The sequence below is a fragment of the Barbus barbus genome (genome assembly GCF_936440315.1).
Source record: "Barbus barbus genome assembly, chromosome: 37".
Lineage (NCBI taxonomy): Eukaryota > Metazoa > Chordata > Actinopteri > Cypriniformes > Cyprinidae > Barbus > Barbus barbus.
Window position 1 is genome coordinate 3737147 of NC_136715.1, and position 23134 is coordinate 3760280.

At 36.3% G+C, this 23134-nt stretch overlaps 2 protein-coding genes across 2 annotated transcripts; both read left to right on the forward strand.

Moving 5' to 3' along the window:
• On the forward strand, positions 1-4245 carry LOC306857153 (mRNA turnover protein 4 homolog). The gene is made up of 8 exons (XM_079396894.1): positions 1-83; positions 294-352; positions 679-782; positions 864-945; positions 1077-1144; positions 1363-1514; positions 3277-3353; positions 3630-4245. The coding sequence occupies exons 1-8, from the start codon at positions 56-58 to the stop codon at positions 3786-3788; spliced, it is 729 nt and encodes a 242-aa protein (XP_079253020.1). The 5' UTR covers positions 1-55; the 3' UTR covers positions 3789-4245.
• Positions 4246-7305: 3060 nt separating this feature from the next.
• Positions 7306-16022, forward strand: LOC306856606 (uncharacterized protein; the record flags this gene model as incomplete). The annotated part of the gene is made up of 14 exons (XM_079395966.1): positions 7306-7396; positions 7469-7810; positions 7896-8246; positions 9177-9278; positions 9381-9476; positions 10028-10120; positions 10675-10749; positions 11466-11579; positions 11792-11857; positions 12147-12242; positions 12564-12644; positions 15018-15122; positions 15451-15528; positions 15943-16022. The coding sequence occupies exons 1-14, from the start codon at positions 7342-7344 to the stop codon at positions 16020-16022; spliced, it is 1734 nt and encodes a 577-aa protein (XP_079252092.1). The 5' UTR covers positions 7306-7341.
• Positions 16023-23134: the final 7112 nt, after the last annotated feature.

Here is a 23134-nt window from a genome sequence, read left to right on the forward strand (position 1 = left end):
CTCTGAGCTCAGCATCAGGCGAAGAAGAAAATACAGCGAGCCACACGTGAGAGCCATGCCGAAATCCAAGAGAGACAAGAAAGGTAGTTATTTAATCTTTTAGTTTGTTTTATCACTTATCATCACTAAACTTTACACGCCACACATTAAAATGACTCGAGCTGAAATACAATCACGTTCCTCAGACTTTAGTTTACGTGCAATTCATTTTAGTGTCGTTTATGAATGTTATTGAAGCAGCTGGGTCTGTTAGAATTGGTTTCCTGTGCTATCATTAATGTTACTTTTTACAGTTTCTTTAACCAAAACATCCAAGAAGGGGTTGGAATCCAAGCAAAATCTGATCGAAGAGGTTAGTATGATTGTCATTGCTCTTCTGGGTGCTTGGGAAGGACAGCAGCACTGGAGCTGATCTGAACAAAACCTCTTGATCGTGTTCTCCAGCATGATTTGAGATGCTTCCATTGATGCTCTTTGGAGCAAGAAAAACTGAAAATCTCTTCTGTGTTTTTATTAGGGACCCTACAGAGTCTGATATAGGCCTAATTCCTCTTGATAAGATTGATTTGTTTAGTATTTTTTTAATTGATTGCTTATTTCCAGGCCTAAATTAAATATACCATCACAATAGTTTTTGGGATTGATTAAAATATCCTTTTTTGTTTCTCCCCCTCTCAGCTGCGGAAATGTGCAGACATCTACAGATACGTGTTTGTGTTCTCAGTAGAAAACATGAGGAACAACAAGCTAAAAGACATCAGGACGGCCTGGAAACACAGCCGGTATAAACATCTGATTTACTGTTTTTATGTCATTTTAGGATTTGGAAGAGTTTAAGGTTGAACTTGGGTTTCATGTTTCAGGTTCTTCTTCGGTAAGAACAAAGTCATGATGATCGCTCTGGGTAGAGGACCGGCAGACGAATACAAAGATAATCTGCATAAAGTATGTCAGCGCATGTCATCAAGTATTTAAGTGCTAAATGATGAATATTTACATTTAATTGATCAACTGGCTTCCTCTGGCATTTGAAAGTGTCAAGAGTGACTGATTCGATCGTCTGGTTTGTTTTGCAGGTGAGCAAGTTTCTCAGAGGTGAAGTAGGTGTTTTGTTCACAAACAAAACCAAAGATGAGGTTCGAGAGTAAGTATTTAATTGACATTCAGACACCAATTAATATGCTTTGATAACTTGTACTTAAACATATTTGTAAATTATTTTAAAACTAGATGGACTGGTTAGTTTAATTGGAATTAATGGCATTAGCGGTCAATAAGCTTTTATGCTTTGAGGTACAGAAGTGTTATTCTACCAACATCCTTAATATATAATTTCAGTTTTTCGTGAACTTTTACCCTCAGATATTTCAGTAACTTTAAAGAGGTGGATTACGCTCGAGCGGGGAATGTAGCGACCATGGCTGTGACGCTGGATGAGGGTCCGCTGGAGCAGTTTCCACACTCAATGGAGCCTCAGCTCAGACAGCTGGGCCTTCCTACAGCTCTGAAGAAAGGTAAACCATTGCAGACAAGTTAGTTCACCCAATCAAAAAGACTGAAAATTGACTCGCCTTAAGGCTATCTAGGTGAGTTTGTTTCTTCACGGAAACAGATTTGGAGCAATGTAGCATCACATCACTGAGAGTCCAAACAGCTGATACCACATGACTCCAGCACATCAATTAACATTTTGTGAACCCAAGAGCTGCGTGTTTATAAGAAACAAACAAAAAACAAAGTTTTTAACTTCAAACTGTTGCTTCCAGCTAAAATGATCCATCCATAATATTGGTTTCTTTAGTGTGAGTTGTCTCGGCTGAATCAGGAGAAAAATATGCAAACACCAAGCACTGTTTACAAGCCAAAGCAGTTGTAAACAAACATGTCAGTGGACTTCATCACTGGAGGAAGTGTTATTATGGACCACGATACCAGTCAGTACTGAAATTTTAAAAACGTCCATTTCCCGCTAAGATTTGAGCATGTTGAGCAGATTCTTAAACGGCGCTGATTGGTCATTACATCTGTGATTCTTCAAGCTTCACGCTCTTCACCGAGCGCTTCATTGGTCATTGAAGCCAATCACAGATGTATCTGTTGAGTGCGTGAACAAAAATGTCTTAATGATGGATTTATTTCTTACAAACATGCTTTTCATTTTACAAAACATTAATTGATGGACTGGAGTGGTGTGGATTATTGTGATGTTTGGACTCTCATTCTGACGGCACCCATTCACTGTAGAGCATCCATTGGTGAGTAAGTGATGCAATGCTACATTTCTCCAAAACCGTTCTGATGAAGAAACAAACTCCTCTACATCTTGGATGGCCCGAGGGAGTAAATTTTCAGCAAAATTAAATTTTTGCCTGAACTATACTTTTAAAGGGATAGTTCACCAAAAAATGAAAATTCTGTGATTAATTACTTGCTCTCATGTCGTTCCAAACCCGTGAGACCTCATCTTCGGAACACAAATTAAGATATTTTTGATGCATTCTGAGAGCTCGGACCCTCTATAGACATGTAATTAACACGATCAAGACTCAGAAACGTAGCAAAGAGAGCGTTAAAATAATCCATGTGACATCAGTGGTTCAACTGTAATTTTTACGACGCTACGAGATTACGTTTTGAACGCAAAAAAAAACAAAAATAATGGTTTTATTCAACAATTTGTCTCCTCCGCGTCACCCTAGCACCATTTTGGAGAGTATCCACTGAACGTAAACAGCGTGCGCTGTTCTGTGTCATGCGGATACGTTTTCTACGTTTACGCTTTGATTTGAACCGCACGGAACGATTTGACTGAACAGCGTATCCGTGTGGTGCGGTTGACAGAATGCATCAAAAATATCTTAATTTGTGTTAATTATCTTAATTCGAAGATGGACGAATGTCTTATGGGTTTGGAACGACATGAGGATGAGAAATTAATGACAGAATTTTCATTTTTGGGTGAACTATCCCTTTAATATACCCAAATCTGCATCTTTGATCAGAAGAGGATAAGTTTATTGTAAATTGCATTGGGCAGAAAGTAGTTTGCACTAACTAACATACACTATATTGCCAAAAGTATTGGGTCACCCCCTTCTAATGAACCGTTCAAACTGTTGCTATAAAATTAGAAGCACACAATTCCCTAGAATATCATTATATGCTTAAACATTAAGATTTGTACTCATATAAATGACTAAAGCAGTCAAACATGTTCATTAGAAGGGGGTGACCCAATACTTTTGGCAGTATAGTGTATTATGAATCCATCTGCAGGTGTGGTGACACTGATAAAGGATTTTGAAGTGTGTAAAGAGGGGGAGACACTCACACCTGAACTGGCTCGAATTCTGGTGAGTTTGTACCACTAATACACTGCAAAAATCCTTTTAGTATTACATTTTTAAGTTCTAATAACATATGCAGTGTTGCTTTTAAAATTATTTTTTTATATAATTTACCTGGAAAACATGACTAAAAAAGACAACATGCTTCGCTGTTTATGCACTAGAAGGCATGACATCTCTTTATTTGGATTAAAATCCATTTAAAAAGTTAAAATGGTCATAAACTAATTTTGATTTTAAAAAGGGATGTAAAACCATATTTTTTTTGGACTTTCAATGCAGAAACTCTTTGCAATCGAAATGGTGGAATTCAAGATATCAGTTAAGTGCATGTGGAATTCTGAATCTGGGGACTTTGAAAAGCTGACGGATGGTGACAGCGATGAGAGCAAGAAAGAGGAAACGAATGAAGACTCAGAGGACGGAGAAGGAAGTGAATAAAACCTGGACACAGGCAATGGACTTTTTTTGTAAACAATCGTTGTATTGATCCAACATAAAACCATGAAACGTTTTATTGATCGTTCTTTTAATGAGCTGCGCATTACTATAACAGTCATCTGCACACTGTTTAGTTTCTATTGTCTACAATATTCTACAAAAATACAAAGTTTAGTATGACTTGCTGAACTGAGGCAAACAGGTGATCTCTTGCTAAAGTTGTTTTAGCAAGTTTTTGGCAAGAAGACAAAAGTTATTCATCAAAATGCCACTATCACATTTATTTGTATTGCATTTTCATGTAAACATGGAGAAAAATCAAGTGTTGGTGAGCTCAGAGATGTTTAATGTTGTCGTTGTGTTTATTAGGAAGCTGAAGGCCGGCCCAACTCAATTATCACTGTTCACTCACAAAATATGAACATAGAAAAAATAAAGTGATCTCTGTATTCGCTTCATATCATTTTATTCTTCAACTGCCACGGGGCGTCTAGCGGAAGTAGTTTGGACACTCGTGGGCCACTAAATCCCAGGCGTGTTTGAAAGCATCCACCACTTCCTGTTTGAGCGGGCCTTCTGCGGCTGCCGTCAGGTTCTCATGCAGCTGCTCCATGCTGGACATCCCGATAATGACCCCGTCACCCACATCACCCTGTAAACACGTCAAAACTTTGAATATTTCTCATTTAGTTCTTATGTGACTTAAAGGGTTAGTTCACAAAGAAATGAAAATGGTCATTTACTCGTCCTCAAGTTGTTCCAAACCTGTGAGTTTCTTTCTTCTGTTGAACACAAATATATTTTGAAGAATTTTGGTAACCAAACTGTTGACTAGCCGTCGACTTTACGAATATTCTTCAAATAAACTCGTACATCTTGAGGGTGAGTAAAAGATGACAGAATTTTAAGTTTTGGGTGAGCTATCCCTTTAAGTTGTTGAGTTTCCAGTTGCTGTGGTCATGACACTGAGGATGTCTGCTTTTGAAGATGCTACTGCACTGAATATTATGAATCTCATATTTTAGGCAAAGATTACAATAAACGATTTTGATAGGTAACCTTTGTTTCTTCGAAAAGTAGTTACTTAATTTTATGTGGACTTTGGGGAAAAATAAATAAATATTTTACTCATTACAAGGGCAGATGAGAGACTTGCCAAACATCTGCACTAAATGTACAGCATAAAATATGCATTATATTATTCATGATCAGTGCTGGGTAGTAACTGATTACATGTCATCTGGGTTACATAATCAGATTCCAAAAATAAAGTACCTGTAATTAGATTAAAGTTACTTTTTTTATTGATAACATATTGTTCACACAATGGCGGTACATTATTCATAATCGGATGTGCTCCAGTTCTTTTTTCTTTTTCAAATTTCCTTTCTAAAATTCAACTGCTCTCATACATTTGGAAAGTCTTCCAGCTTTTCATCAGCTCATAAGCACCCTGTAGTTCATCCATGAACCCCGATTTGGGAAACCCTGGTGTAATAAACTCTTTAATACACTTCATGAGGTTGATAACAAAGAATGGAATGTATAGGTGCATCTCAAATTAGAATATGGTGAAAAAGTTCATTTTTTCTTGTAACTTAAGTAAAACTCATATATTTTAGATTCACTACATGTAAAGTAAAACACTTCAAAAGTTTTGTTTGTTTTAATTTTGACGATTAGAGCTTATAGCTCATGAAAGTCAAAAATCAGTATCTCAAAATATTAGAATATTTACATTTGAGTTTCAATAAATGACCATCCCTACAGTATAAATTCTGGGTATCTCTTGTTCTTTGAAACCACAATAATGGAGAAGACTGCTGACTTGGCAATGATCAAGAAGGATATTTTGGAATTGTTGCCTTTCTCAGCTATCCCACATTGCTGGACCGAAGGTATATGGGTATGATTAACAACGCTGTTTAACAATATCAAATGAGAATGCATGATTCTTGTGCTTTAAGGTTTTTTTTTTTTTTCAATGCATATGTAGTGGCCACTTGACATGCACCTCTAAATTGTGATCCATTTCTGTTCCTACCTGTAAGTGGATTTAAAAATGTATAGTTTAATTTTAATGCATTGCTTCAGTGTTGACATAACTCAATATTGTAACTTATATTTATGTCGTGACTCTGTTTTCTCCAACAGGCTGATGCATCCTCAAAAGACTGCAACCTTTTCCTAAATGCAAGTCAAGTCACTGAACCCTGCAAGTTGCTTCTTCCCATGGAGTTTCACTGGAGAAAAACTGTTCTGTGTTCCAGTTGAAGTTCTATGCATGTGACTGCAAAACTATTTTAAGTTCTTTATTTTTGTGATATCTATACAAAATATATTGGGACTGTCTATTGTTCCTTATAACATTTAACAGTTGAAAATATTAATTGGTTCAGTTCAACATTTTGTTCTCTGGCTTTAAAAAATTAAGTTCCTCTCTCTCTCTATCTCTCTCTCAGTTGCAATAAGGATGATGGATCTCGGAAGCTTGTTAAAAATAAGGTATTAATTCATGTTACAACATATAAAGTGTATAAGGAAAATGTGATTTATTTTCCAGGGTGATCCTGTACCTGTGGACTGCGGTGTATTTAAGCTAGTGGTAAGTGGTTACTTTTTTTTTTTTCATTACAACATTCATAATTGTCATTAAAAGACACTAGGCTTATCCCAGTGAAAAAAAAAAAAATTATATACATTTTCAGATTTTGTCAAAATATCAGTTTTTGCCGTGCACATCAGCCATGTCGGAAGCATTCAAGGAGAAGACAACAGCTGGAAGTTTTACGGGATGCTTTTGATACTGTTTACATTGTACAGCACTGACTTTTACTACATACCAAGCCCGTAACGAATTTAAAGGCTACTTTATTAAACAAGAACAAAACAATGTTGTTTTTAAATACTACAATTATAAAACTGAACTTTTATAACTCAGCAAAATATGATTTTAAATAAAGGCCAGAGCCCATGTATTTTTTTAATGCAAGTCTTTCATTATATAAGTTTACTGAATGTTTGATTATTTATATAATACAAATAAAACATGCACTATGAATGCATAAGCATCTCTCTTTCTCTCTGTGTTTGTGTATATCCTTTATTTACACAAACATTGATATGTATATGTACACACACAAACACTTTTATATATATATATATATGTATATATAATACATTATACATACCACACACACACACATATATATATATATAGTTGGAATTTAACATTTAGCCAAAATATTTTTTTCTTCTTTATACTTAAACCATTTTATCAAAGAATACACAATACTGAATAATATATACTTAAGTAATAACTTATGTTATAAACTGATATACCCATTTATGCCGCTGGCTGCAAGTGGCAGCCTCTTCTGACTTCCGGTTTTTAGCGACAGCTGACTTCCTGCTGACAGCAGCCGATTTTTCGCTGAGCCGCCCCTCCTTTTGACGCGCGTAATTCAAAAAAGCAAAAATGAAAGTGTTTTAGGCATCTTCTCGTGCTCTCATTTTCATGATAATTTAGTTTTGTCTAATTTTAATAGGTTACATGATGGACATTCTTACCCGTATTTTTATGTCAATACTTATGATGGTCGCTGATGGTAAGTATTTTCACTTTACGTTATTACTCGAAAATAGTAGATTAATTAATCAATTTGTCTATTTTTTGATAGGCTTGATTGTGCATGGTCCCGCTGGCCCTCTGGTTGCTCCTCTGGGAACTTCAGTGGTTTTGCCCTGTTATGTTGATAAACTCTTACTAAAGGACTATCTGGAGGTGGAATGGAGAAGAACAGACTCAGAGGCTCTGGTTCATCTGTATCAAGATGGTGAGAGTCGAGCAGAGGCCCAGCAGCAGGATTATCGTGATAGAGCTCATTTCTTTACTGACCAGATTCAACATGGAAACTTCTCCCTCTGTCTGGACAACCTGAGAGCTGAAGATGAGGGACGATACACATGTAGAGTTTACAGTCAGCAAGATTCTGGTGAGACTGTGGTTCAAATAATACATGGTGAGTGAGAGTCACCTGAATATAAATATAAATGACATTGGATGTATTTTATGTAATGGAATTGAAACCATTTTTATTCTCTCAGGGAGTTTGATGGTATCAGGATCAGACCGGTCTGTTTCTGCATATGATGGTGAGGACGTCACTCTGAACTGCTCGGTAGACTCTCACTTCAAACCTGAACACATTGAAGAGGTTTCATGGATAAAGACAGATGAAGATATTCTGGTTCTGCTCTTCCAAAACAAAAAGGCTTTACCAGATTCATCAGATAAGCGATACAGAGACAGAGTTGAGTTCTTCACAGCTGAAATCCCCAAAGGAAACTTCTCTCTCAGACTGAAGGGCGTCAGAACTGAGGATAAAGGAGTTTACATGTGTCAAGTGTTTGCTGGAGGACTTTCAGCCGGTGCAACTGTGGTGCTGGAGAGACTGGGTGAGTCGACAAACAAAACAAATAGTAAACTATGTCTATTTCCACTAAATTGATGCCAATTTTTATTAACTCCGCCCAACGTTCAAATAATATGAATATACTGCTTTTGACATGGAATGAACAGTATTTATCATTATTTGCTTGCAGTTGGTGTGAACGAGATGCTGTTTTTTTCTTATTAAAAGTTTCTATTTAAAAAGTGGTGAGCAAATAACTTTTAACATTTAGTAGCTGCTGCTAAAATATAATAGTTGTGGGAATCCATTTAAAGAATGCCTTAATTGCAAACCTCTTAATTATTTATCTTTATTACACGGCTCTCTGGAATGCTTGATTCTGATTGGTCAGTTGAGACATTTGCAGGTTCGTTCTTTTCAAATAATAACCGCTCCAAAGTAATAACGCATAGCCGGTACTACTTGTATGTTTAAAATCCCTCCGCGCCAACAAAGATTACCGTTTGGCGCCATCTTGTGACAAACACTGGACAACCACAATTAACAATGGAAAATTTCGACATTAATTTTAACATGTACGGTAAAAACAAAACGTTTGAACAGTGGATAGATTTGGACGATTCAAATGGCTTATGTGGTACTATATCGTTTCGCGGAAGGATAAAAATGTTAATTTAAAACAAATATGCCAATAAAATGTTTCAAATTCATATTCATGTCCAGTTTTTTTTCCTCATGTGGCAAGTAGCCGTGTAATAAGCGGGATAATGTACAGGCAGCCTGTAGTTATCGCGAAATAAGCCCCTTCAGTGTGATACAAGATCCTCCGCTTCGCGCCGGGTCCTGATCACACTGTCGGGGCTTATTTCGCGATAACTACCGGCTGCCTGTACATTATCCCTTACATAAGAAACTATGACTAAATATACCAAGTTGATTCAGTGCAGTTATACCAGATGTTTGTGTTTCACAGGTTTCTCTGTTTGGCACATAGCGGTGTTATTTTTCTGTTTTGCTGCTCAATGTGGAGCTGTGCTTCTGCTCTTTCTGAACTACTACAGATCAAAAAACACTGGTATGTTTGAGAATAAATCTTACTTTTTGTAATTTAACTCTGTATATTTCACTGTAATTGTTTTATTAATTGAACTGTGATTATTCTGCATCTTCTCTCCAGACACCAGCAACAAAATCTGTAATCTTCATGTTTCTCTGGTCTTTTATCCAAACATCTGTATGTTCTTTGCCTTCATGCTTTGGGGCTTTACTGAAGGTGAGTGCAGTAGTATACTGTTCTTAGTTATATTTGTAAATAATATAAATATAATCTTAATAATGTGCTAGATTTTGTTTTCGTCTTGTAAGCCTTTTTCCATCCCTGATTCACATGTTGGTGTGTTGTGTGTGTATATTCTATAATGGTGGGACCCTTCAACACTTTCACATAACACAGTTTTTTGCCATTTATTTTCTGAAGTGGTCCCACTTTATATTAGGTGGCCTTAACTACTATGTACTTACATTTAAATTAATCATTTGGTACAATGCACTTATTGTGTACATGTTTTTACATTGTACTTATATTTTTAAAAATGGCTATATGTAATTACATCAGTAATTACATTTATAATTAGACTGTTGACCCATCCCTTAAACCTACCCATACTACCAAAGTTGCCCCTAAGCTTACCCGTATCCCACCTCAATAGCAGCAATTTTGTTTTGCAATACAGTATGAACACAATAAGTACATTGTACTTATTTTTAAGGCCACCTAATATAAAGTGTGACCCCTGAAGTCCATAATTAAATGTTCTGTTCCAGGATCTCTGCATGAGACTGTCACCTGCTGTGCTCTTTATATTCTGAGACCTGTAATGTTGATTTGGGCTTTCCGCGATTTAAAGTATCTTCAAGGTACGTTAGAATTTTAAGTTTTTATTTTTATTTTTTAAGAAGCTCAGTCAATATGCATCTGTATATTTTGCTTCATCCGGTGTCTAAGGTCTTCTGGTTCCGTGTTTGTGCTATGTGTATTCCTTTGGATTATCATTAAAGACCGTTATTTGAGTTTATTCCTACGTTTCCTCGCTCCACGCCGTAGCAGCTAAGCGTGACACTATGCTTGTGTTAAGTTGTCCTATGCTGAGTAAAGCCATGAATCTTGTTAATAAAAATATTCTGCTGGAAACTGTCAGGCATGAGTATGTTGATGGTATTGAAAATACATGGTTTTATTTTTTAATGCATGCCAAAGGAACCTAGTTATACAGTATCTGAGGGATTTGGCTTCTGCAGGGTGATGCACAACCATGCTTCAGTGTTTCACTTTGCGAGTAAAAAAAAATGCTGTTCTCCATTGACAGAGATATTATATAATTTGGTCAATCAGGAAAGAACTAACAAATAATACAGTACCAAGGCAGTGCATTAGTGCTTTACAAAATATTAATTTGACTTTCTGTCTACAGACAACTGTAAACCATGGATCAGGTTTTTCAGAATAACAAGAGAATTTGCTGTTTTTACGGTCGTTGTTTATTCAGGTAGGAAAATCCAAATTTCACATAACCGAGGTCATGTTCATTATTCTGACATTAACATTAGCTATGTTTCCTTCCAAATTTGTGCACAAAATTAGAATATTGCACAAAAAAATTGCTAATAAAGCATCCCAAGTGTTGAAGAAAAAAATTGTCACTTGGGATGGAAGCATAGCTACTGCTTTATGGACTATTGCTTGTTTTGCTAACTCCAATACACTTGTCCAGAATATATCCATTAAATGTAACCCCACTCTGCAAAATCCTGTAAGCATGAAACCTGAAGTCATCGACCCTGATTACTCAAAATGACTAAAAGGCAGACTATTATCCTGATTACAAGTGTGATTTCTCAGAACACCTATTTCAGGGATATCTGTCAGAAATATGTTTTTGCATGCTGCTTTAGTAGTAGCTTATAATAGAAAGTATGGGTGTCAATTTTCAATATGACATGTTTGAAATGTTCTTCATTACAGAATAAGGCTACATCCATTTATAGTTAATACTTAATTGCATGTGTTTGCATGCATTATTTTCCCTCAAATATCATAATAATGCACATGAGGTGACCTCCTCTTTCCTAGGTACAGATCTGATTGAATTCAGTAAAACATTGTTTGACACACACTGTTCAGTTCATCACATCTTCATACTGTTCTTGCTCAGGACATCATCTATCTTGTGCGACATTTATTTATTTCTATCTATCTCTATAGTTCTTTTTACATATGGCTGGAAAAAGAGAGCACATGATACGGACACCAAACCGTGCATATTTTCTGCAGTATTATTTGGATTCGTTGTGCTGAGTTGTCTCATCTTGAGTATAGGTAAGAGTCTCTGTATGATTTGATTTCTTATACATTGTTAAAGCTAAATGGTAGGATAAGTATATATGAGCACAGATTTATTAGGTTGATAAGTTTATTACCAATGGTTTTGTTCAATTAAATTTTTCAATTCTATAGATAGTCAAATACATACAGAAGATGCAAACAGTTTCCTTTTAGGCCTAACCGTGTTTGGTATGTTTGTTTTTTAGTTGACGTCTCAAGGCGTCCCAGTCAAGAGCAGCCAAGCGGGGCTTCCCCACGCAACCAAAATCTAGGTGAACACACCTGATCTTTTTTTTTTTTTTTTTTTTTCAAAGTACTACTAATTCTAGAAATATGCAGTTTAATATAAACTGTGTTAATGAGTTGATAAAGAACATGAAAACAAAAGGATAAAATAAATCTGAAATATATTTCTTGTGACTACTTAAACTAACTACAGGAACATCATGTCATCATGTAACTAAGCCAAAACTGAGACATTTATCCCAGTTATCCCCCACTGTGGAATCTTGTAATACATATCATTAATGCTTGCCTTTCTTCTCTCTCCTTTTTGGTTAGGTTGTAGACACAAGCTCTTTATATTTTCTCTGATTATTTCTATCCTGTCTGATTGTCAACTGTTCCAGTTCATCATGTTATTTATTCCCTCTGAAGGTAACACCTGAATACTAATCCCTTCATAATTTATGAAACTGATATGCAAAAGTGGTTTGTAAAAATGCCACTTATATAAGTTTTTATTCTGTGTAAAAAAAAAAATTCATCCAATGTCACACCTTGATGTAGACACATGATATTTTTACATGAATGTACATACTGAATTAAGTCAAGTAGTCCACGAGAAAACCACTTCTAGACTCCCATTTCAGTGATTTTGAATTTCTGAGCAATTCATATGATGAGTTTTAATAACATATTATTGACTGTTGATTTGCTTGAATGGGAAAATAATGGACTGTTATTCTCTTATTTTAGAAATTTTTGTCGTGGTAGTTGTTCAGCCATTACTGCTTAACTGTATACCATTTTTACCTCTTCTGCAAGCAAAATTCAAATGTAAGTACATGCTGAAATAAATTCTTATTATTGTATTTGTATAGGTGTGGAAAGAGTAAATCACAATGTTCCTGTATGCACACATTTGTGAGGATTTTATGAATCGAAATACAACCTGTATAAGTTGGTATGAAACAGAAATTGCTGTCCATTTTACAACCAAACTGGGATGTATTTGAGTGAAACTACTACTAAAATTAGATGCGACTTAATTTTATCCACTGGTTGTTGACTGCATGCTGAAAAGTGAGCCGTGTTTACCAGAATGAAGGCAAATATGTAAAAAATAAAAATAAATACACAAAGAAACACAAGAATAAATTGAGCATAATAAGACCAAATGCACGCCTTAAAAGGAAAGTTCACCCAAAAACTAAAATTACTCCATGATTTACTCACCCTCAAGCCATCCTAAGTGTACATGACTTACTTTCAGACGAATACAATTCGGAGTTATATTAAAAAACGTCCTGGCTCTTCCAAGCTTTATAATGGCAGTGAATGGTGGTCCAGATTTTGAAGTCCAATAAAGTGCATCCATCCATCATAAACCACAATCTCGTAATCTGCTCCGATAACTGTTGTACGTGTGTACACAAGATAGTGGCATTCCAGCGGATGACGTAGGATGTAGCTCCGGTGAGAATATGCTAGTCTCGTGAGAACCAAGTTTTGTTTACAGCAAAGGAAAACCAGTCTCCTCTTGGTTTATATAGAAAATCCTCTGACATTTTTTCTTTACAAATCCTCATTTTGTACTTCTAATTCGTCTTTTGTTTTGCTCTCTCCTCTGTGCTTCCGCGTTTGTCACGGTGTTTGCCTACGTCCTCTGCTGGATGCTACTCTCTCATGAATGCGAGTATTACAAATATGTATATTTTTATTACACAAAGTCATCGATTCACTTCAAGAGACTTTTATTCAGAGGCCTTTATATATACCCAGAGCCGTGTGGAATGCTTTTTATGATGGATGGATGCAATTTATTTTGCTTCAAAAATCTGGACCCACTGCATTATAAAGCTTGGAAGAGCTTCATGAGGTAATTTTCATTTTTGGGTTAACTATCCCTTTAATACGGAAGTTCTAAGCGGCCATGCATTATTATAATTTTTCTGTGTTGTTTTCTCGTGATCTCGACATAACGAAAGCTGTTTTGACGTTATCATGACTTAATTTTCTCGTGATCTCGACATAACGAAAGTTGTTTTGTCGTTATCACGACTTCATTTTCTCTGTGTATTCGGCATGAGAAAATGCTATAGAAGCAGCATCATCGCAGCATCATGGATGATCGTATTCGCTTTTACTTTGATCAGGGACTCACTCAAACTGAAATAGCTCTGTGTCTGTCAGTGATTGACGACTTACACATAAGTGTTCGACACTTGAGAAGAAGGCTGTCGGGTCTGCAACTTTATCGTCGAAGACAATATAGCGACCCTGATTTTCTCACGATAGCTACAATTACGTCGTGAGAAAACTGTTTTTACGTTGAGATCAACAACTTTCGTTATGTCGAGATCACGAGAAAATTAAGTCGTGATAACGACAAAACAGCTTTCGTTATGTCGAGATCACGAGAAAATTAAGTCGTGATAACGACAAAACAACTTTCGTTATGTCGAGATCACGAGAAAATTAAGTCGTGATAACGACAAAACAACTTTCGTTATGTCGAGATCACGAGAAAATTAAGTCGTGATAACGTCAAAACAACTTTCGTTATGTCGAGATCACGAGAAAATTAAGTCGTGATAACGACAAAACAACTTTCGTTATGTCGAGATCACGAGAAAATTAAGTCGTGATAACGTCAAAACAACTTTCGTTATGTCGAGATCACGAGAAAATTAAGTCGTGATAACGACAAAACAACTTTCGTTATGTCGAGATCACGAGAAAATTAAGTCGTGATAACGTCAAAACTACTTTCGTTATGTCGTGATCACGAGAAAATTAAGTCGTGATAACGTCAAAACAACTTTCGTTATGTCGAGATCACGAGAAAATTAAGTCGTGATAACGACAAAACAACTTTCGTTATGTCGAGATCACGAGAAAATTAAGTCGTGATAACGTCAAAACAACTTTCGTTATGTCGAGATCACGAGAAAATTAAGTCGTGATAACGACAAAACAACTTTCGTTATGTCGTGATCACGAGAAAATTAAGTCGTGATAACGAGAAAACAAGACAGAAAAATTATAATAATGCATGGCCGCTTAGAACTTCCGTACTTTAAGAACATTAATTGGATCAATTTTGATTTCATGACGACTCTAAATTGATATGTATCAGACCTGAGATCAGTTTTAGTATGTGATCTGTGAAATTTTAATGAATGCTGATGACCATCTTTACATTCATAGTTCTCCGCCATAAATGGATAACACTATTGTGGATCATAACAATAACACTCCTGGGAATCATCCTATTGATTTATGTTCTTCTAGCCATATTGGCAAGAGAGAAAGGTATATGTTGCTTTTATTTTTAGTCATTTTTCATATAAAACATTCTTTAAAAAAGCATATATAAAGTTGTAAAGAAAAAGTTATTTTTAAAAAAATAGATTTGTTGTGGGAAATGTAAAGACTAATTATTATTATTATTATTATCTTGGCCTGGTACTGTGATTAATGTATATTTTCTAGATCCAACAGGAAATTTTTCAACTTAGTGATAAGTGGTAGCCCACATATTAGCTAAACTAATCATTTGACATATCTTTAGAGTACACACACAATTTAGTTTTTGTAAGACATGTTGAACTGATCAAAATTTCTTGATTTTAATTAACAGAGTACTTGGAATGGACCGGTGTCATTTTATTTATAGAAGTTCTGAAGATGATCTTGGTCTTTAAAGAAAATGTGCAAGGTATTATCCATCACTGACTTAAATGTTTGCAATGTCCTTTATTACCCCATACTGTACTTACAAATTCTACTTGCATACACATATGGTGCTAAGAAGTAGAAATTATGTGGTATGTCTTACACATGCAAATAAAAAAATAAAGCACTAACACTATGCTGTTTGCAATTATAATATAAATAGTTATATTATTGTTTAATTAATATATAGATATACCCTTTAGACTTTGCGCATGCCAAACTGCACAAAGTCCCATAAACAATCTGTCATAAAAGCACATTTGCGTTACTTGAAGTAGGAGTACACAACCAATTTACAAAACTAAAGCTAAATTGAACCATACAAATTTAGTCTGTGTAGTTTTTTTAACATATTGATTTGAGTGATTGATTTGAGATTTCTGTTTTGTTTTAACAGAGGCAGAACGTTCAGTATTTGAGAGAAGACAACAACAGACTGAGACATGCCAACAAGGATCAAATGCATGTAATTACTAACTGCTAAATACTAATACAAATCCTAATAATGTTTTTCCTATGATTTACTGTACGCTTTATTGTATTTATGCTATTTGGTATTGCATAGTATTGCATTACAGTATTGCATAGAAAAGAGATCTGCATAATTAAAGCAACTATTTGATTGTTTGCTTGTGTGTGTGTGTGTGTGTGTGTGTGTTATAGTGTCTCTCTGTAATGAAATCATGTTCATGTTTGGAGCAGTTGGACTTGTTTTGTTGAACTCTGTTACACTGACAGCAGAACTGATCCTGAAAGCACGTAAGTGAATATCTATAATTTCAGCAAATAACTGTATATTTGTCTGTACGTGTGTGTGTGTGTGTAGCATCATACCAGTTTTACACAAAGACCTCAACAGAGCCCAACAGGGTTACGTTATGCAAATACAAAAAAATACTAAATATTTACCGTTTTGCTTTGAAATGTCCCATGCATCTTTCTATTCAATGTTATTCTTTCATTTTGATTCTTAGGGAAAGGTGAGCGTGTCATGAAGGATCTAAGAGCCGTTGTCTTCCCTTCTGAATGTGTTTTTGCTTTGTATTGGCTAGTTTTACAAATGCATGCTTTCTGTAAGTTTATTTTAAAATCTTTGTTTTTTTTATTGGACTTTAATACACAACACAATACACAACACAATTCAGAAGTGACAGTATTGGCAGGGAGAGAGAGATTATATTTACTGTCAAAGGAGAGAGACTTGAATGACTGTCCAATGTCCCAGCAGTGAACATTATAAATAATGACTCAAACTCAGGAATGTTAGTATGATTCATAAGCGTTCATTTTTTTATGCATACTTGTGGCACTTAAAAGATTCAGATCATCAAACAAATTTTAATATTACACAAAGACAATGCAAGTAAATGCAAAATGCTATTTTTAAATTATGATTTAATTTATTAAGGGAAAAAAGCTGTCCAAACCTACGTGAAAAATGAATTGCCCCTTCTGTTAAATCATGAAAGAACTGTGATTAACCACATTATTTTAGAAAGCTGAGTTTAATTTCACTAGCCACACCCAGGCCTGATTACTGCCAGACCTGTTGAATCAAGAAATCACTTAAATAGAACCTGTCTGACAAAGTGAAGCATGCTTAAAGAGCATCACATCATGCTGCGATCTAAAGAAATTCAAGAACAGATGAGAAACAAAATAGTTGACATGTATTAGTCTGGAAAGGGTTATAAAGCCACTTCTAAGGCTTTAGGACTCCCGCAAACCATGGTCAGAGCCATTATCCACAAATGGAGAACACTTGGAACAGTGGTGCACCTTCCCAGGAGTGGCCGGCCTACCAAAATTACTCTAGGAGCGCAACAACGACTCATACAGGAGGTTACTCACTTGCCTCAATTAAGGTCAGTCAGTGTTCATGATTCAACAATAAGAAAGAGACTGGGCAAAAACGCCATCCATGGGAGAGTTCCAAGGCACAAGCCATTGCTGACCAAAAAGAACACAAAGGCTCGTCTCACATTTGTCAAAAAATATCTTGATTATCCCCAAGACTTTTGGGCAAATATTCTGTGGACTGATGCAACAAAAGTTAAACTTTTTGGAAGGTGTGTGTCCCGTTACATCTGGCGTAAAACCAACACAGCATTTCATAAAAAGAACATCAAACCAACAGTCAAACATGTTGGTGGTAGTGTGATGGTCTGGGGCTGCTTTGCAGCTTCAGGACCTGGATGACTTGCCATAATTGAATTCTGCACCATGAATTTTGCACTCTATCAGAAAATCCTTAAGGGGAACGTCCGGCCGTCAGTTTGTGACCTCAAGCAAAAGCGCACTTGGGTTATGCAGCAGGACAATGATCCAAAACCAGCAAGTCCACCTCTGAATGGCTCAAGAAAAACAAAATTAAGGTTTTGGAGTGGCCAAATCAAAGTCCAGACTTAAATGCGATTGAGTTGCTGTGGCATGACCTTAAACAGTCCATTTATGCTCGAAAACCCTCCAGTGTGGCTGAATTAAAACAATTCTGCAAAGAAGAGTGGGCCAAAATTCCTCCACAGCGATGTGAAAGACTCACTGCCAGTTATCGCAAACGCTTGATTGCAGTTGTTGCTGCAAAGGGTGGCACAACCAGTTATTAGATTTAGGGGGCAATTACTTTTTCACGTAGTGCCAGGCAGGTTTGGACAGCTTTTTTCCCTTAATAAATCAAATTGTCACTTCAAAACAGCATTTTGTATTTACTTGGGTTATCCTTGTGTAATATTAAAATTAGTTTGATGATCTGAATCATTCAAGTCTGACAAATATGCAAAACATTTAAAAACAGGTAGGGGGTAAAAACTTTTTTATATATATTATTTATATTTATTTATTTAATTTATTTATGATTTTTGAATAATGATATATAAGTGTTACAGAGTGAACGAAACGAGAGGTGAGGATCCATCTGCAAAGCTTTATTCAAAGGCGAGGTCATAAAACAGGCATGGGTCGACAACAACAACAGGTATAGTTCAGGCAAGACGAAAGAGTAATCCAATGATAGGCGTGAGTCGTTTGCGGGCGAACGTAATCCTGAGGATGAGGCAAACGGGGAATCCACAAAATAGGAAATAGTTCAAGCGAGGTGCAAACACAGTCCGAAACAGCAAGGCAAATGGTAAATCCAAGACAGGCTGTAAACTTCAGGGCAAGCAGAGATCAGACAAGACGAGATAACAGGCAAGGATCAAGACATGGGTAAACAGACTAAAAAAAAAAGGCTAAACTAGACTCAGGAAACTTGGAATGGATGATGGGAAATGTAGTCCGGGGTGACATGCAACAGTTTGTGTAGTGTGAGAGTCAGTGTAAGGCAACATCTGGTGGCGAGCAGACAGAAAACCACGGACTGGATTTGTGACAATTAGTATTACTGTAGCCAAGTATTGAATTAGCCTGAAATCAGCTGTTGAGTCACTGATATATTTGCAGTTATCTATAATGCTGATTTGCAACAGAAGCACAGTGATTGAAAAGAAGGAGGTTAAACTGGTAAAACATATAAATGCATCAAATTAAAAGTGTCCAGCCAGCGTTATTTAAGTTTGGCCTTTTATACAGTAATTCTAATTTTGCTCAATCAGTTATTAACATTTTAAACAACTTAGTCTCTCTAATCTCTCCTGTCACATAGGGAGGATTGTTACATTTGGGTAAGTTCAGATTTTAATTCAACACAGCTCTTATGCATGTACTGTGTGTGTGTCTGTGTGTGTGTTTATGTGATTTATGAGGACACAAATTTGTATAATGACATGAGTATTGCAATGGCTGATTTATGAGGACACTACCGGTGTCCCCGTAATTCAAAAGGTTTAAAAAACACAATTGTTTTTTTTTGTGAAAATATAAAAATGCTGAAAGTAGGTTTAGGCATAGCGCGATAGAAAATAAAGTTTGTACAGTATAAAAGCCATCACGCCTATGGAGAGTCCTCATAAACCATAAAAACCAACGTTTGTGTGTGTGTATGTGTATATATATATATATATATATATTTATTTATTTATTAGGGGTGTAATGATACACGTATTCATATTGAACCGTTCAGTACGAGACAGTACAGAAACCGAACTATTTGGACTAATAGTATTATATTTGGAAAATAAAAGAGATTAAAGTGTGTAAAATATTATGTTCTCAGTGCCACTGCACTCAACAAGGCAGCCCAACTAACGTGACAGGCAACGTGCTGACTGCCCCTCCCACCCCCAAACACTACCCCAGTCAGGCATACGCTGCACTAGCTCGTTGCAAAATGGCAACATTTACATTTATAGCCACGGATATGAGACCTTACTCTGTAGTGGAAAATGCGGGTTTTAAGAACATGCTTAATTAATTGAGCCCCGTTCCTGCTTTGTACAAAAAAAACAAAAGCCCAAATAGAGAACCAGTTGGCCGAAGCACCAGCGGTTGCTCTGACAACAGACAGCTGGACGTCAAGGGCTACACAAAGCTACTTGACTATTAAGGCACATTACATTACCGCTGAATTGGAGATGAAAAGGCATTTTCTTCAGACACGCCCCCTTGAGAGTCACACAAGTGAGGATTTGGCCAAAGGGATGACAGAAGCAGTGGAAATGCGGAAGCTGGAACGAACTAATGTACCTATTCTTGTGATTACTGACAATACCAGGAATATAGTTCATGCTGTTGGAGCTGCTGGACTTGGGCCACAAATAGGGTTCTTTGTCCATGTCATTAAAGGAACACTCCACTTTTTTTGGAAATAGGCTCATTTTACAACTCCCCTAGAGTTGTAAAATTACGTAATAATCAAGGAACTTTGCTGCCGTACCATGGGTGCAGCGCCGGAAAGTAGTCCCCAGCTATGTCATAACTATTTACCTAGCTGAGGACTACTTTCAGGCACTGCGTAATATCATTGCGCCTGCTGCACCCATGGTACGGCAGCAAAGTTCCTTGATTATTACGCCGGAATGAGAGTATAGTTGCTAGCCATATCAGCCTAGAAAACCGCAGCTTTTCTTTTTCCGTCGGACTTAGTGCACGATGTAACTACAAGAGAGTCAAGCTTTAAATAGGACAAATATCGAAACTCTTTGGTCATTTTTGAGCGCGATGCTAATGGTCTAATCCAATTCATTGATCTATGCTAAGCTACGCTAAAAGTGCTACCGCCAGACCCGGAGATCGGCTGAATGGATTCAAAAACGGTAAAACTCAACTGTTTAACTCTAGGGGAGTTGTAAAATGAGTCTATTTCCCAAAAAAGTGGAGTGTTCCTTTAATCTAGCATCTCAGAAAGCAATGGCAGTACAGCAGATCTCTCGCCTCCTAGCAAAGATCAGAAAGATTGTGACCTTCTTTCACAGAAGCACAACAGTGTTGAAGACAAAACAGGAGCTGCTGCAGCTTCCTTATCACAAACTCATCCAAGATATACCAACTAGATGGAATTCAAGCTACGATATGATTGAAAGATATCTTGAGCAGCAGACAGCAGTGTATTCTGCAATGACAGATAAAACTGTGAAGAAAAATGTTTGTGACTTTTTCTGAAAATGACTGTACACTACACATTACAGAGACTGGCTGAGAATGTCATCACAGTTTTGAAACCCCTGAAAACTGTGACAAGCGTGCACCAAGTCCTCTCCATCCGCGTCCATGGTCTTGCCTATGAAAATGAAACGCACTACTCCAGTCAGGCATACGCTGCACTAGCTCGTTGAAAAATGGCTAGAAACATTAATGCAAGCCACCTCCATAGAGACTCAGACAGTGGACTTGGAGCCCTCAACATCACTTCCACAAGAAAAGAAATCATCCATGACTGAGCTGTTTGGAGGACTGTTCATGACCCATGATCATGAGTTAAGCACCAAGTCTGTGGCCAAAATGGCAGAGGAGGAGATGCAATTGTTCAGGGCAGTGGACTGTATTCCCTTGGATGCAGATCCACTGAAATGGTGGAAAACCCACGAGCACTTATGCCCTTATACCCTGGCTGTGCCTGGAACATCTGTCCCTAGCGAGTGGGTGTCTTCCACTGCAGGTGACATTGTCACATCAAGCAGATCTGTGCTGTCTGAAGAAAATGTGGACACTGTCATTTTTCTGAATAAAAAAATTACAAATTGAGTAAAACCACACTGAGTTCCATATAAAATCTAAATTGTTATTTTCTTTGTATAAGTTTATACAATATTATATTTCATTTTTTTTTTTTTGGTTTTGGTTATAAGGGGGTTTTTGTTTTATATGCTGCTAAGAAGACGGTTCAAGTATAGCTCCATTATTGTTCCAAGTAAAAAAAAAAAAAAAAGATCATACTTTATGATGTTAATTTTAGTAAATAAAAAAAGTGTAAAAATCAAGGAAATTTCTCTTGACATTTCTTTCTTTTTGCTGTATCGAAAAGATACCAAACTATGACACCACTGTGACATATTGAACCGAACCGTGATTTTTGTGAATTGTTATACCCCTAATATATATATATGTATATATATATATATACATACACATACGTGTATATATGTGTTTATGGAACTAGTTATCAATGTTTAATCTGTAATCCCCCTCTCTAATACAGATTTACCCACAATCAGATAACTCACCTCAAAGATGTCAGCTCAGGGTAATGTAATAATTGCATATGACGTGTCAGCTGATCATCAATATAAGGTCTGATCTTTGCGTGGAGTAGAGATGTGTAGTTGCCAAATAGCAATGTCTTGTTTTTAACACAGAACACAGAATCATGAAATGGAGAATCTGACTGATCCTGATGTTTCACAGACACAGATATGAGAAACTGATTCATCTACATTTATCCTGTACTCTGAGCTCTTCTGCAGTAAAAAACCCCAACAAACTGAGACTGAAAACTAAATTGTAAAGCAGACGATCTGGTGGCTTCCTGTTACAAATAACTTATTTTTGAAGATTACTTTACAGTAGTAAAATGAAAATGATCTGTTCCCAAATGTTCATTGCTGAATTATTATTATTATCTGTAATTTAATTTATGTTGTATACTGTAAGACATTGAGCTGCAAAAATAATTCCTGAATCCTAATAAGAGTTTTTTGTGAAGTGTCATTGATCTCATGAGTGTTCACTGGGCAGGAAAGTCATCTGTGTATTTGAATTGTGTGTAAGCATTTAAGAATACCTGTAATAACTAGATTGAAAAGTTTGAATGACAAATTTATTTTGGCTTGTCTTAAAGTCTTGTTTAAGAAACATGAATAGTTTGGTCAGTTAGATGTTCTAGATGTTTGCTAAAGTGTTGCTTGGTTGCTAGGATATTCTGGGTGGTTGCTATGCAGTTGCTGGGGTGTTTCTAGACTATTGATAGTGTGTTTCCGGGTGATTACAGACATTCCCACCTCTGGTAAGAACAAAAAATCAAACATTGTTTTCAAAACTGATCCAGTTTCAATGTTTTGATATTATTGTATTTCTTTCTGATGTTAGGAAATTCAAAAGTGTTACTCTTAAACTTGCACTAAAATGTGATTTATAGCATCTAAGTAGCAGTCTGTGGCTCTGCTGAGGCACTATTGAACCTTCAGCTCGTCTGGATTGTTGGATCCACTGTTTCT

Excerpts from the sequence above, each read along its gene's own strand:
- LOC306857153 (XM_079396894.1), top strand. The coding sequence starts at position 56 with ATGCCGAAATCCAAGAGAGACAAGAAAG. Across the intron at positions 783-863 it reads ACGGCCTGGAAACACAGCCG|GTTCTTCTTCGGTAAGAACA; the intron begins GTATAAACATCT and ends TTCATGTTTCAG. Across the intron at positions 946-1,076 it reads ACAAAGATAATCTGCATAAA|GTGAGCAAGTTTCTCAGAGG; the intron begins GTATGTCAGCGC and ends TTTGTTTTGCAG.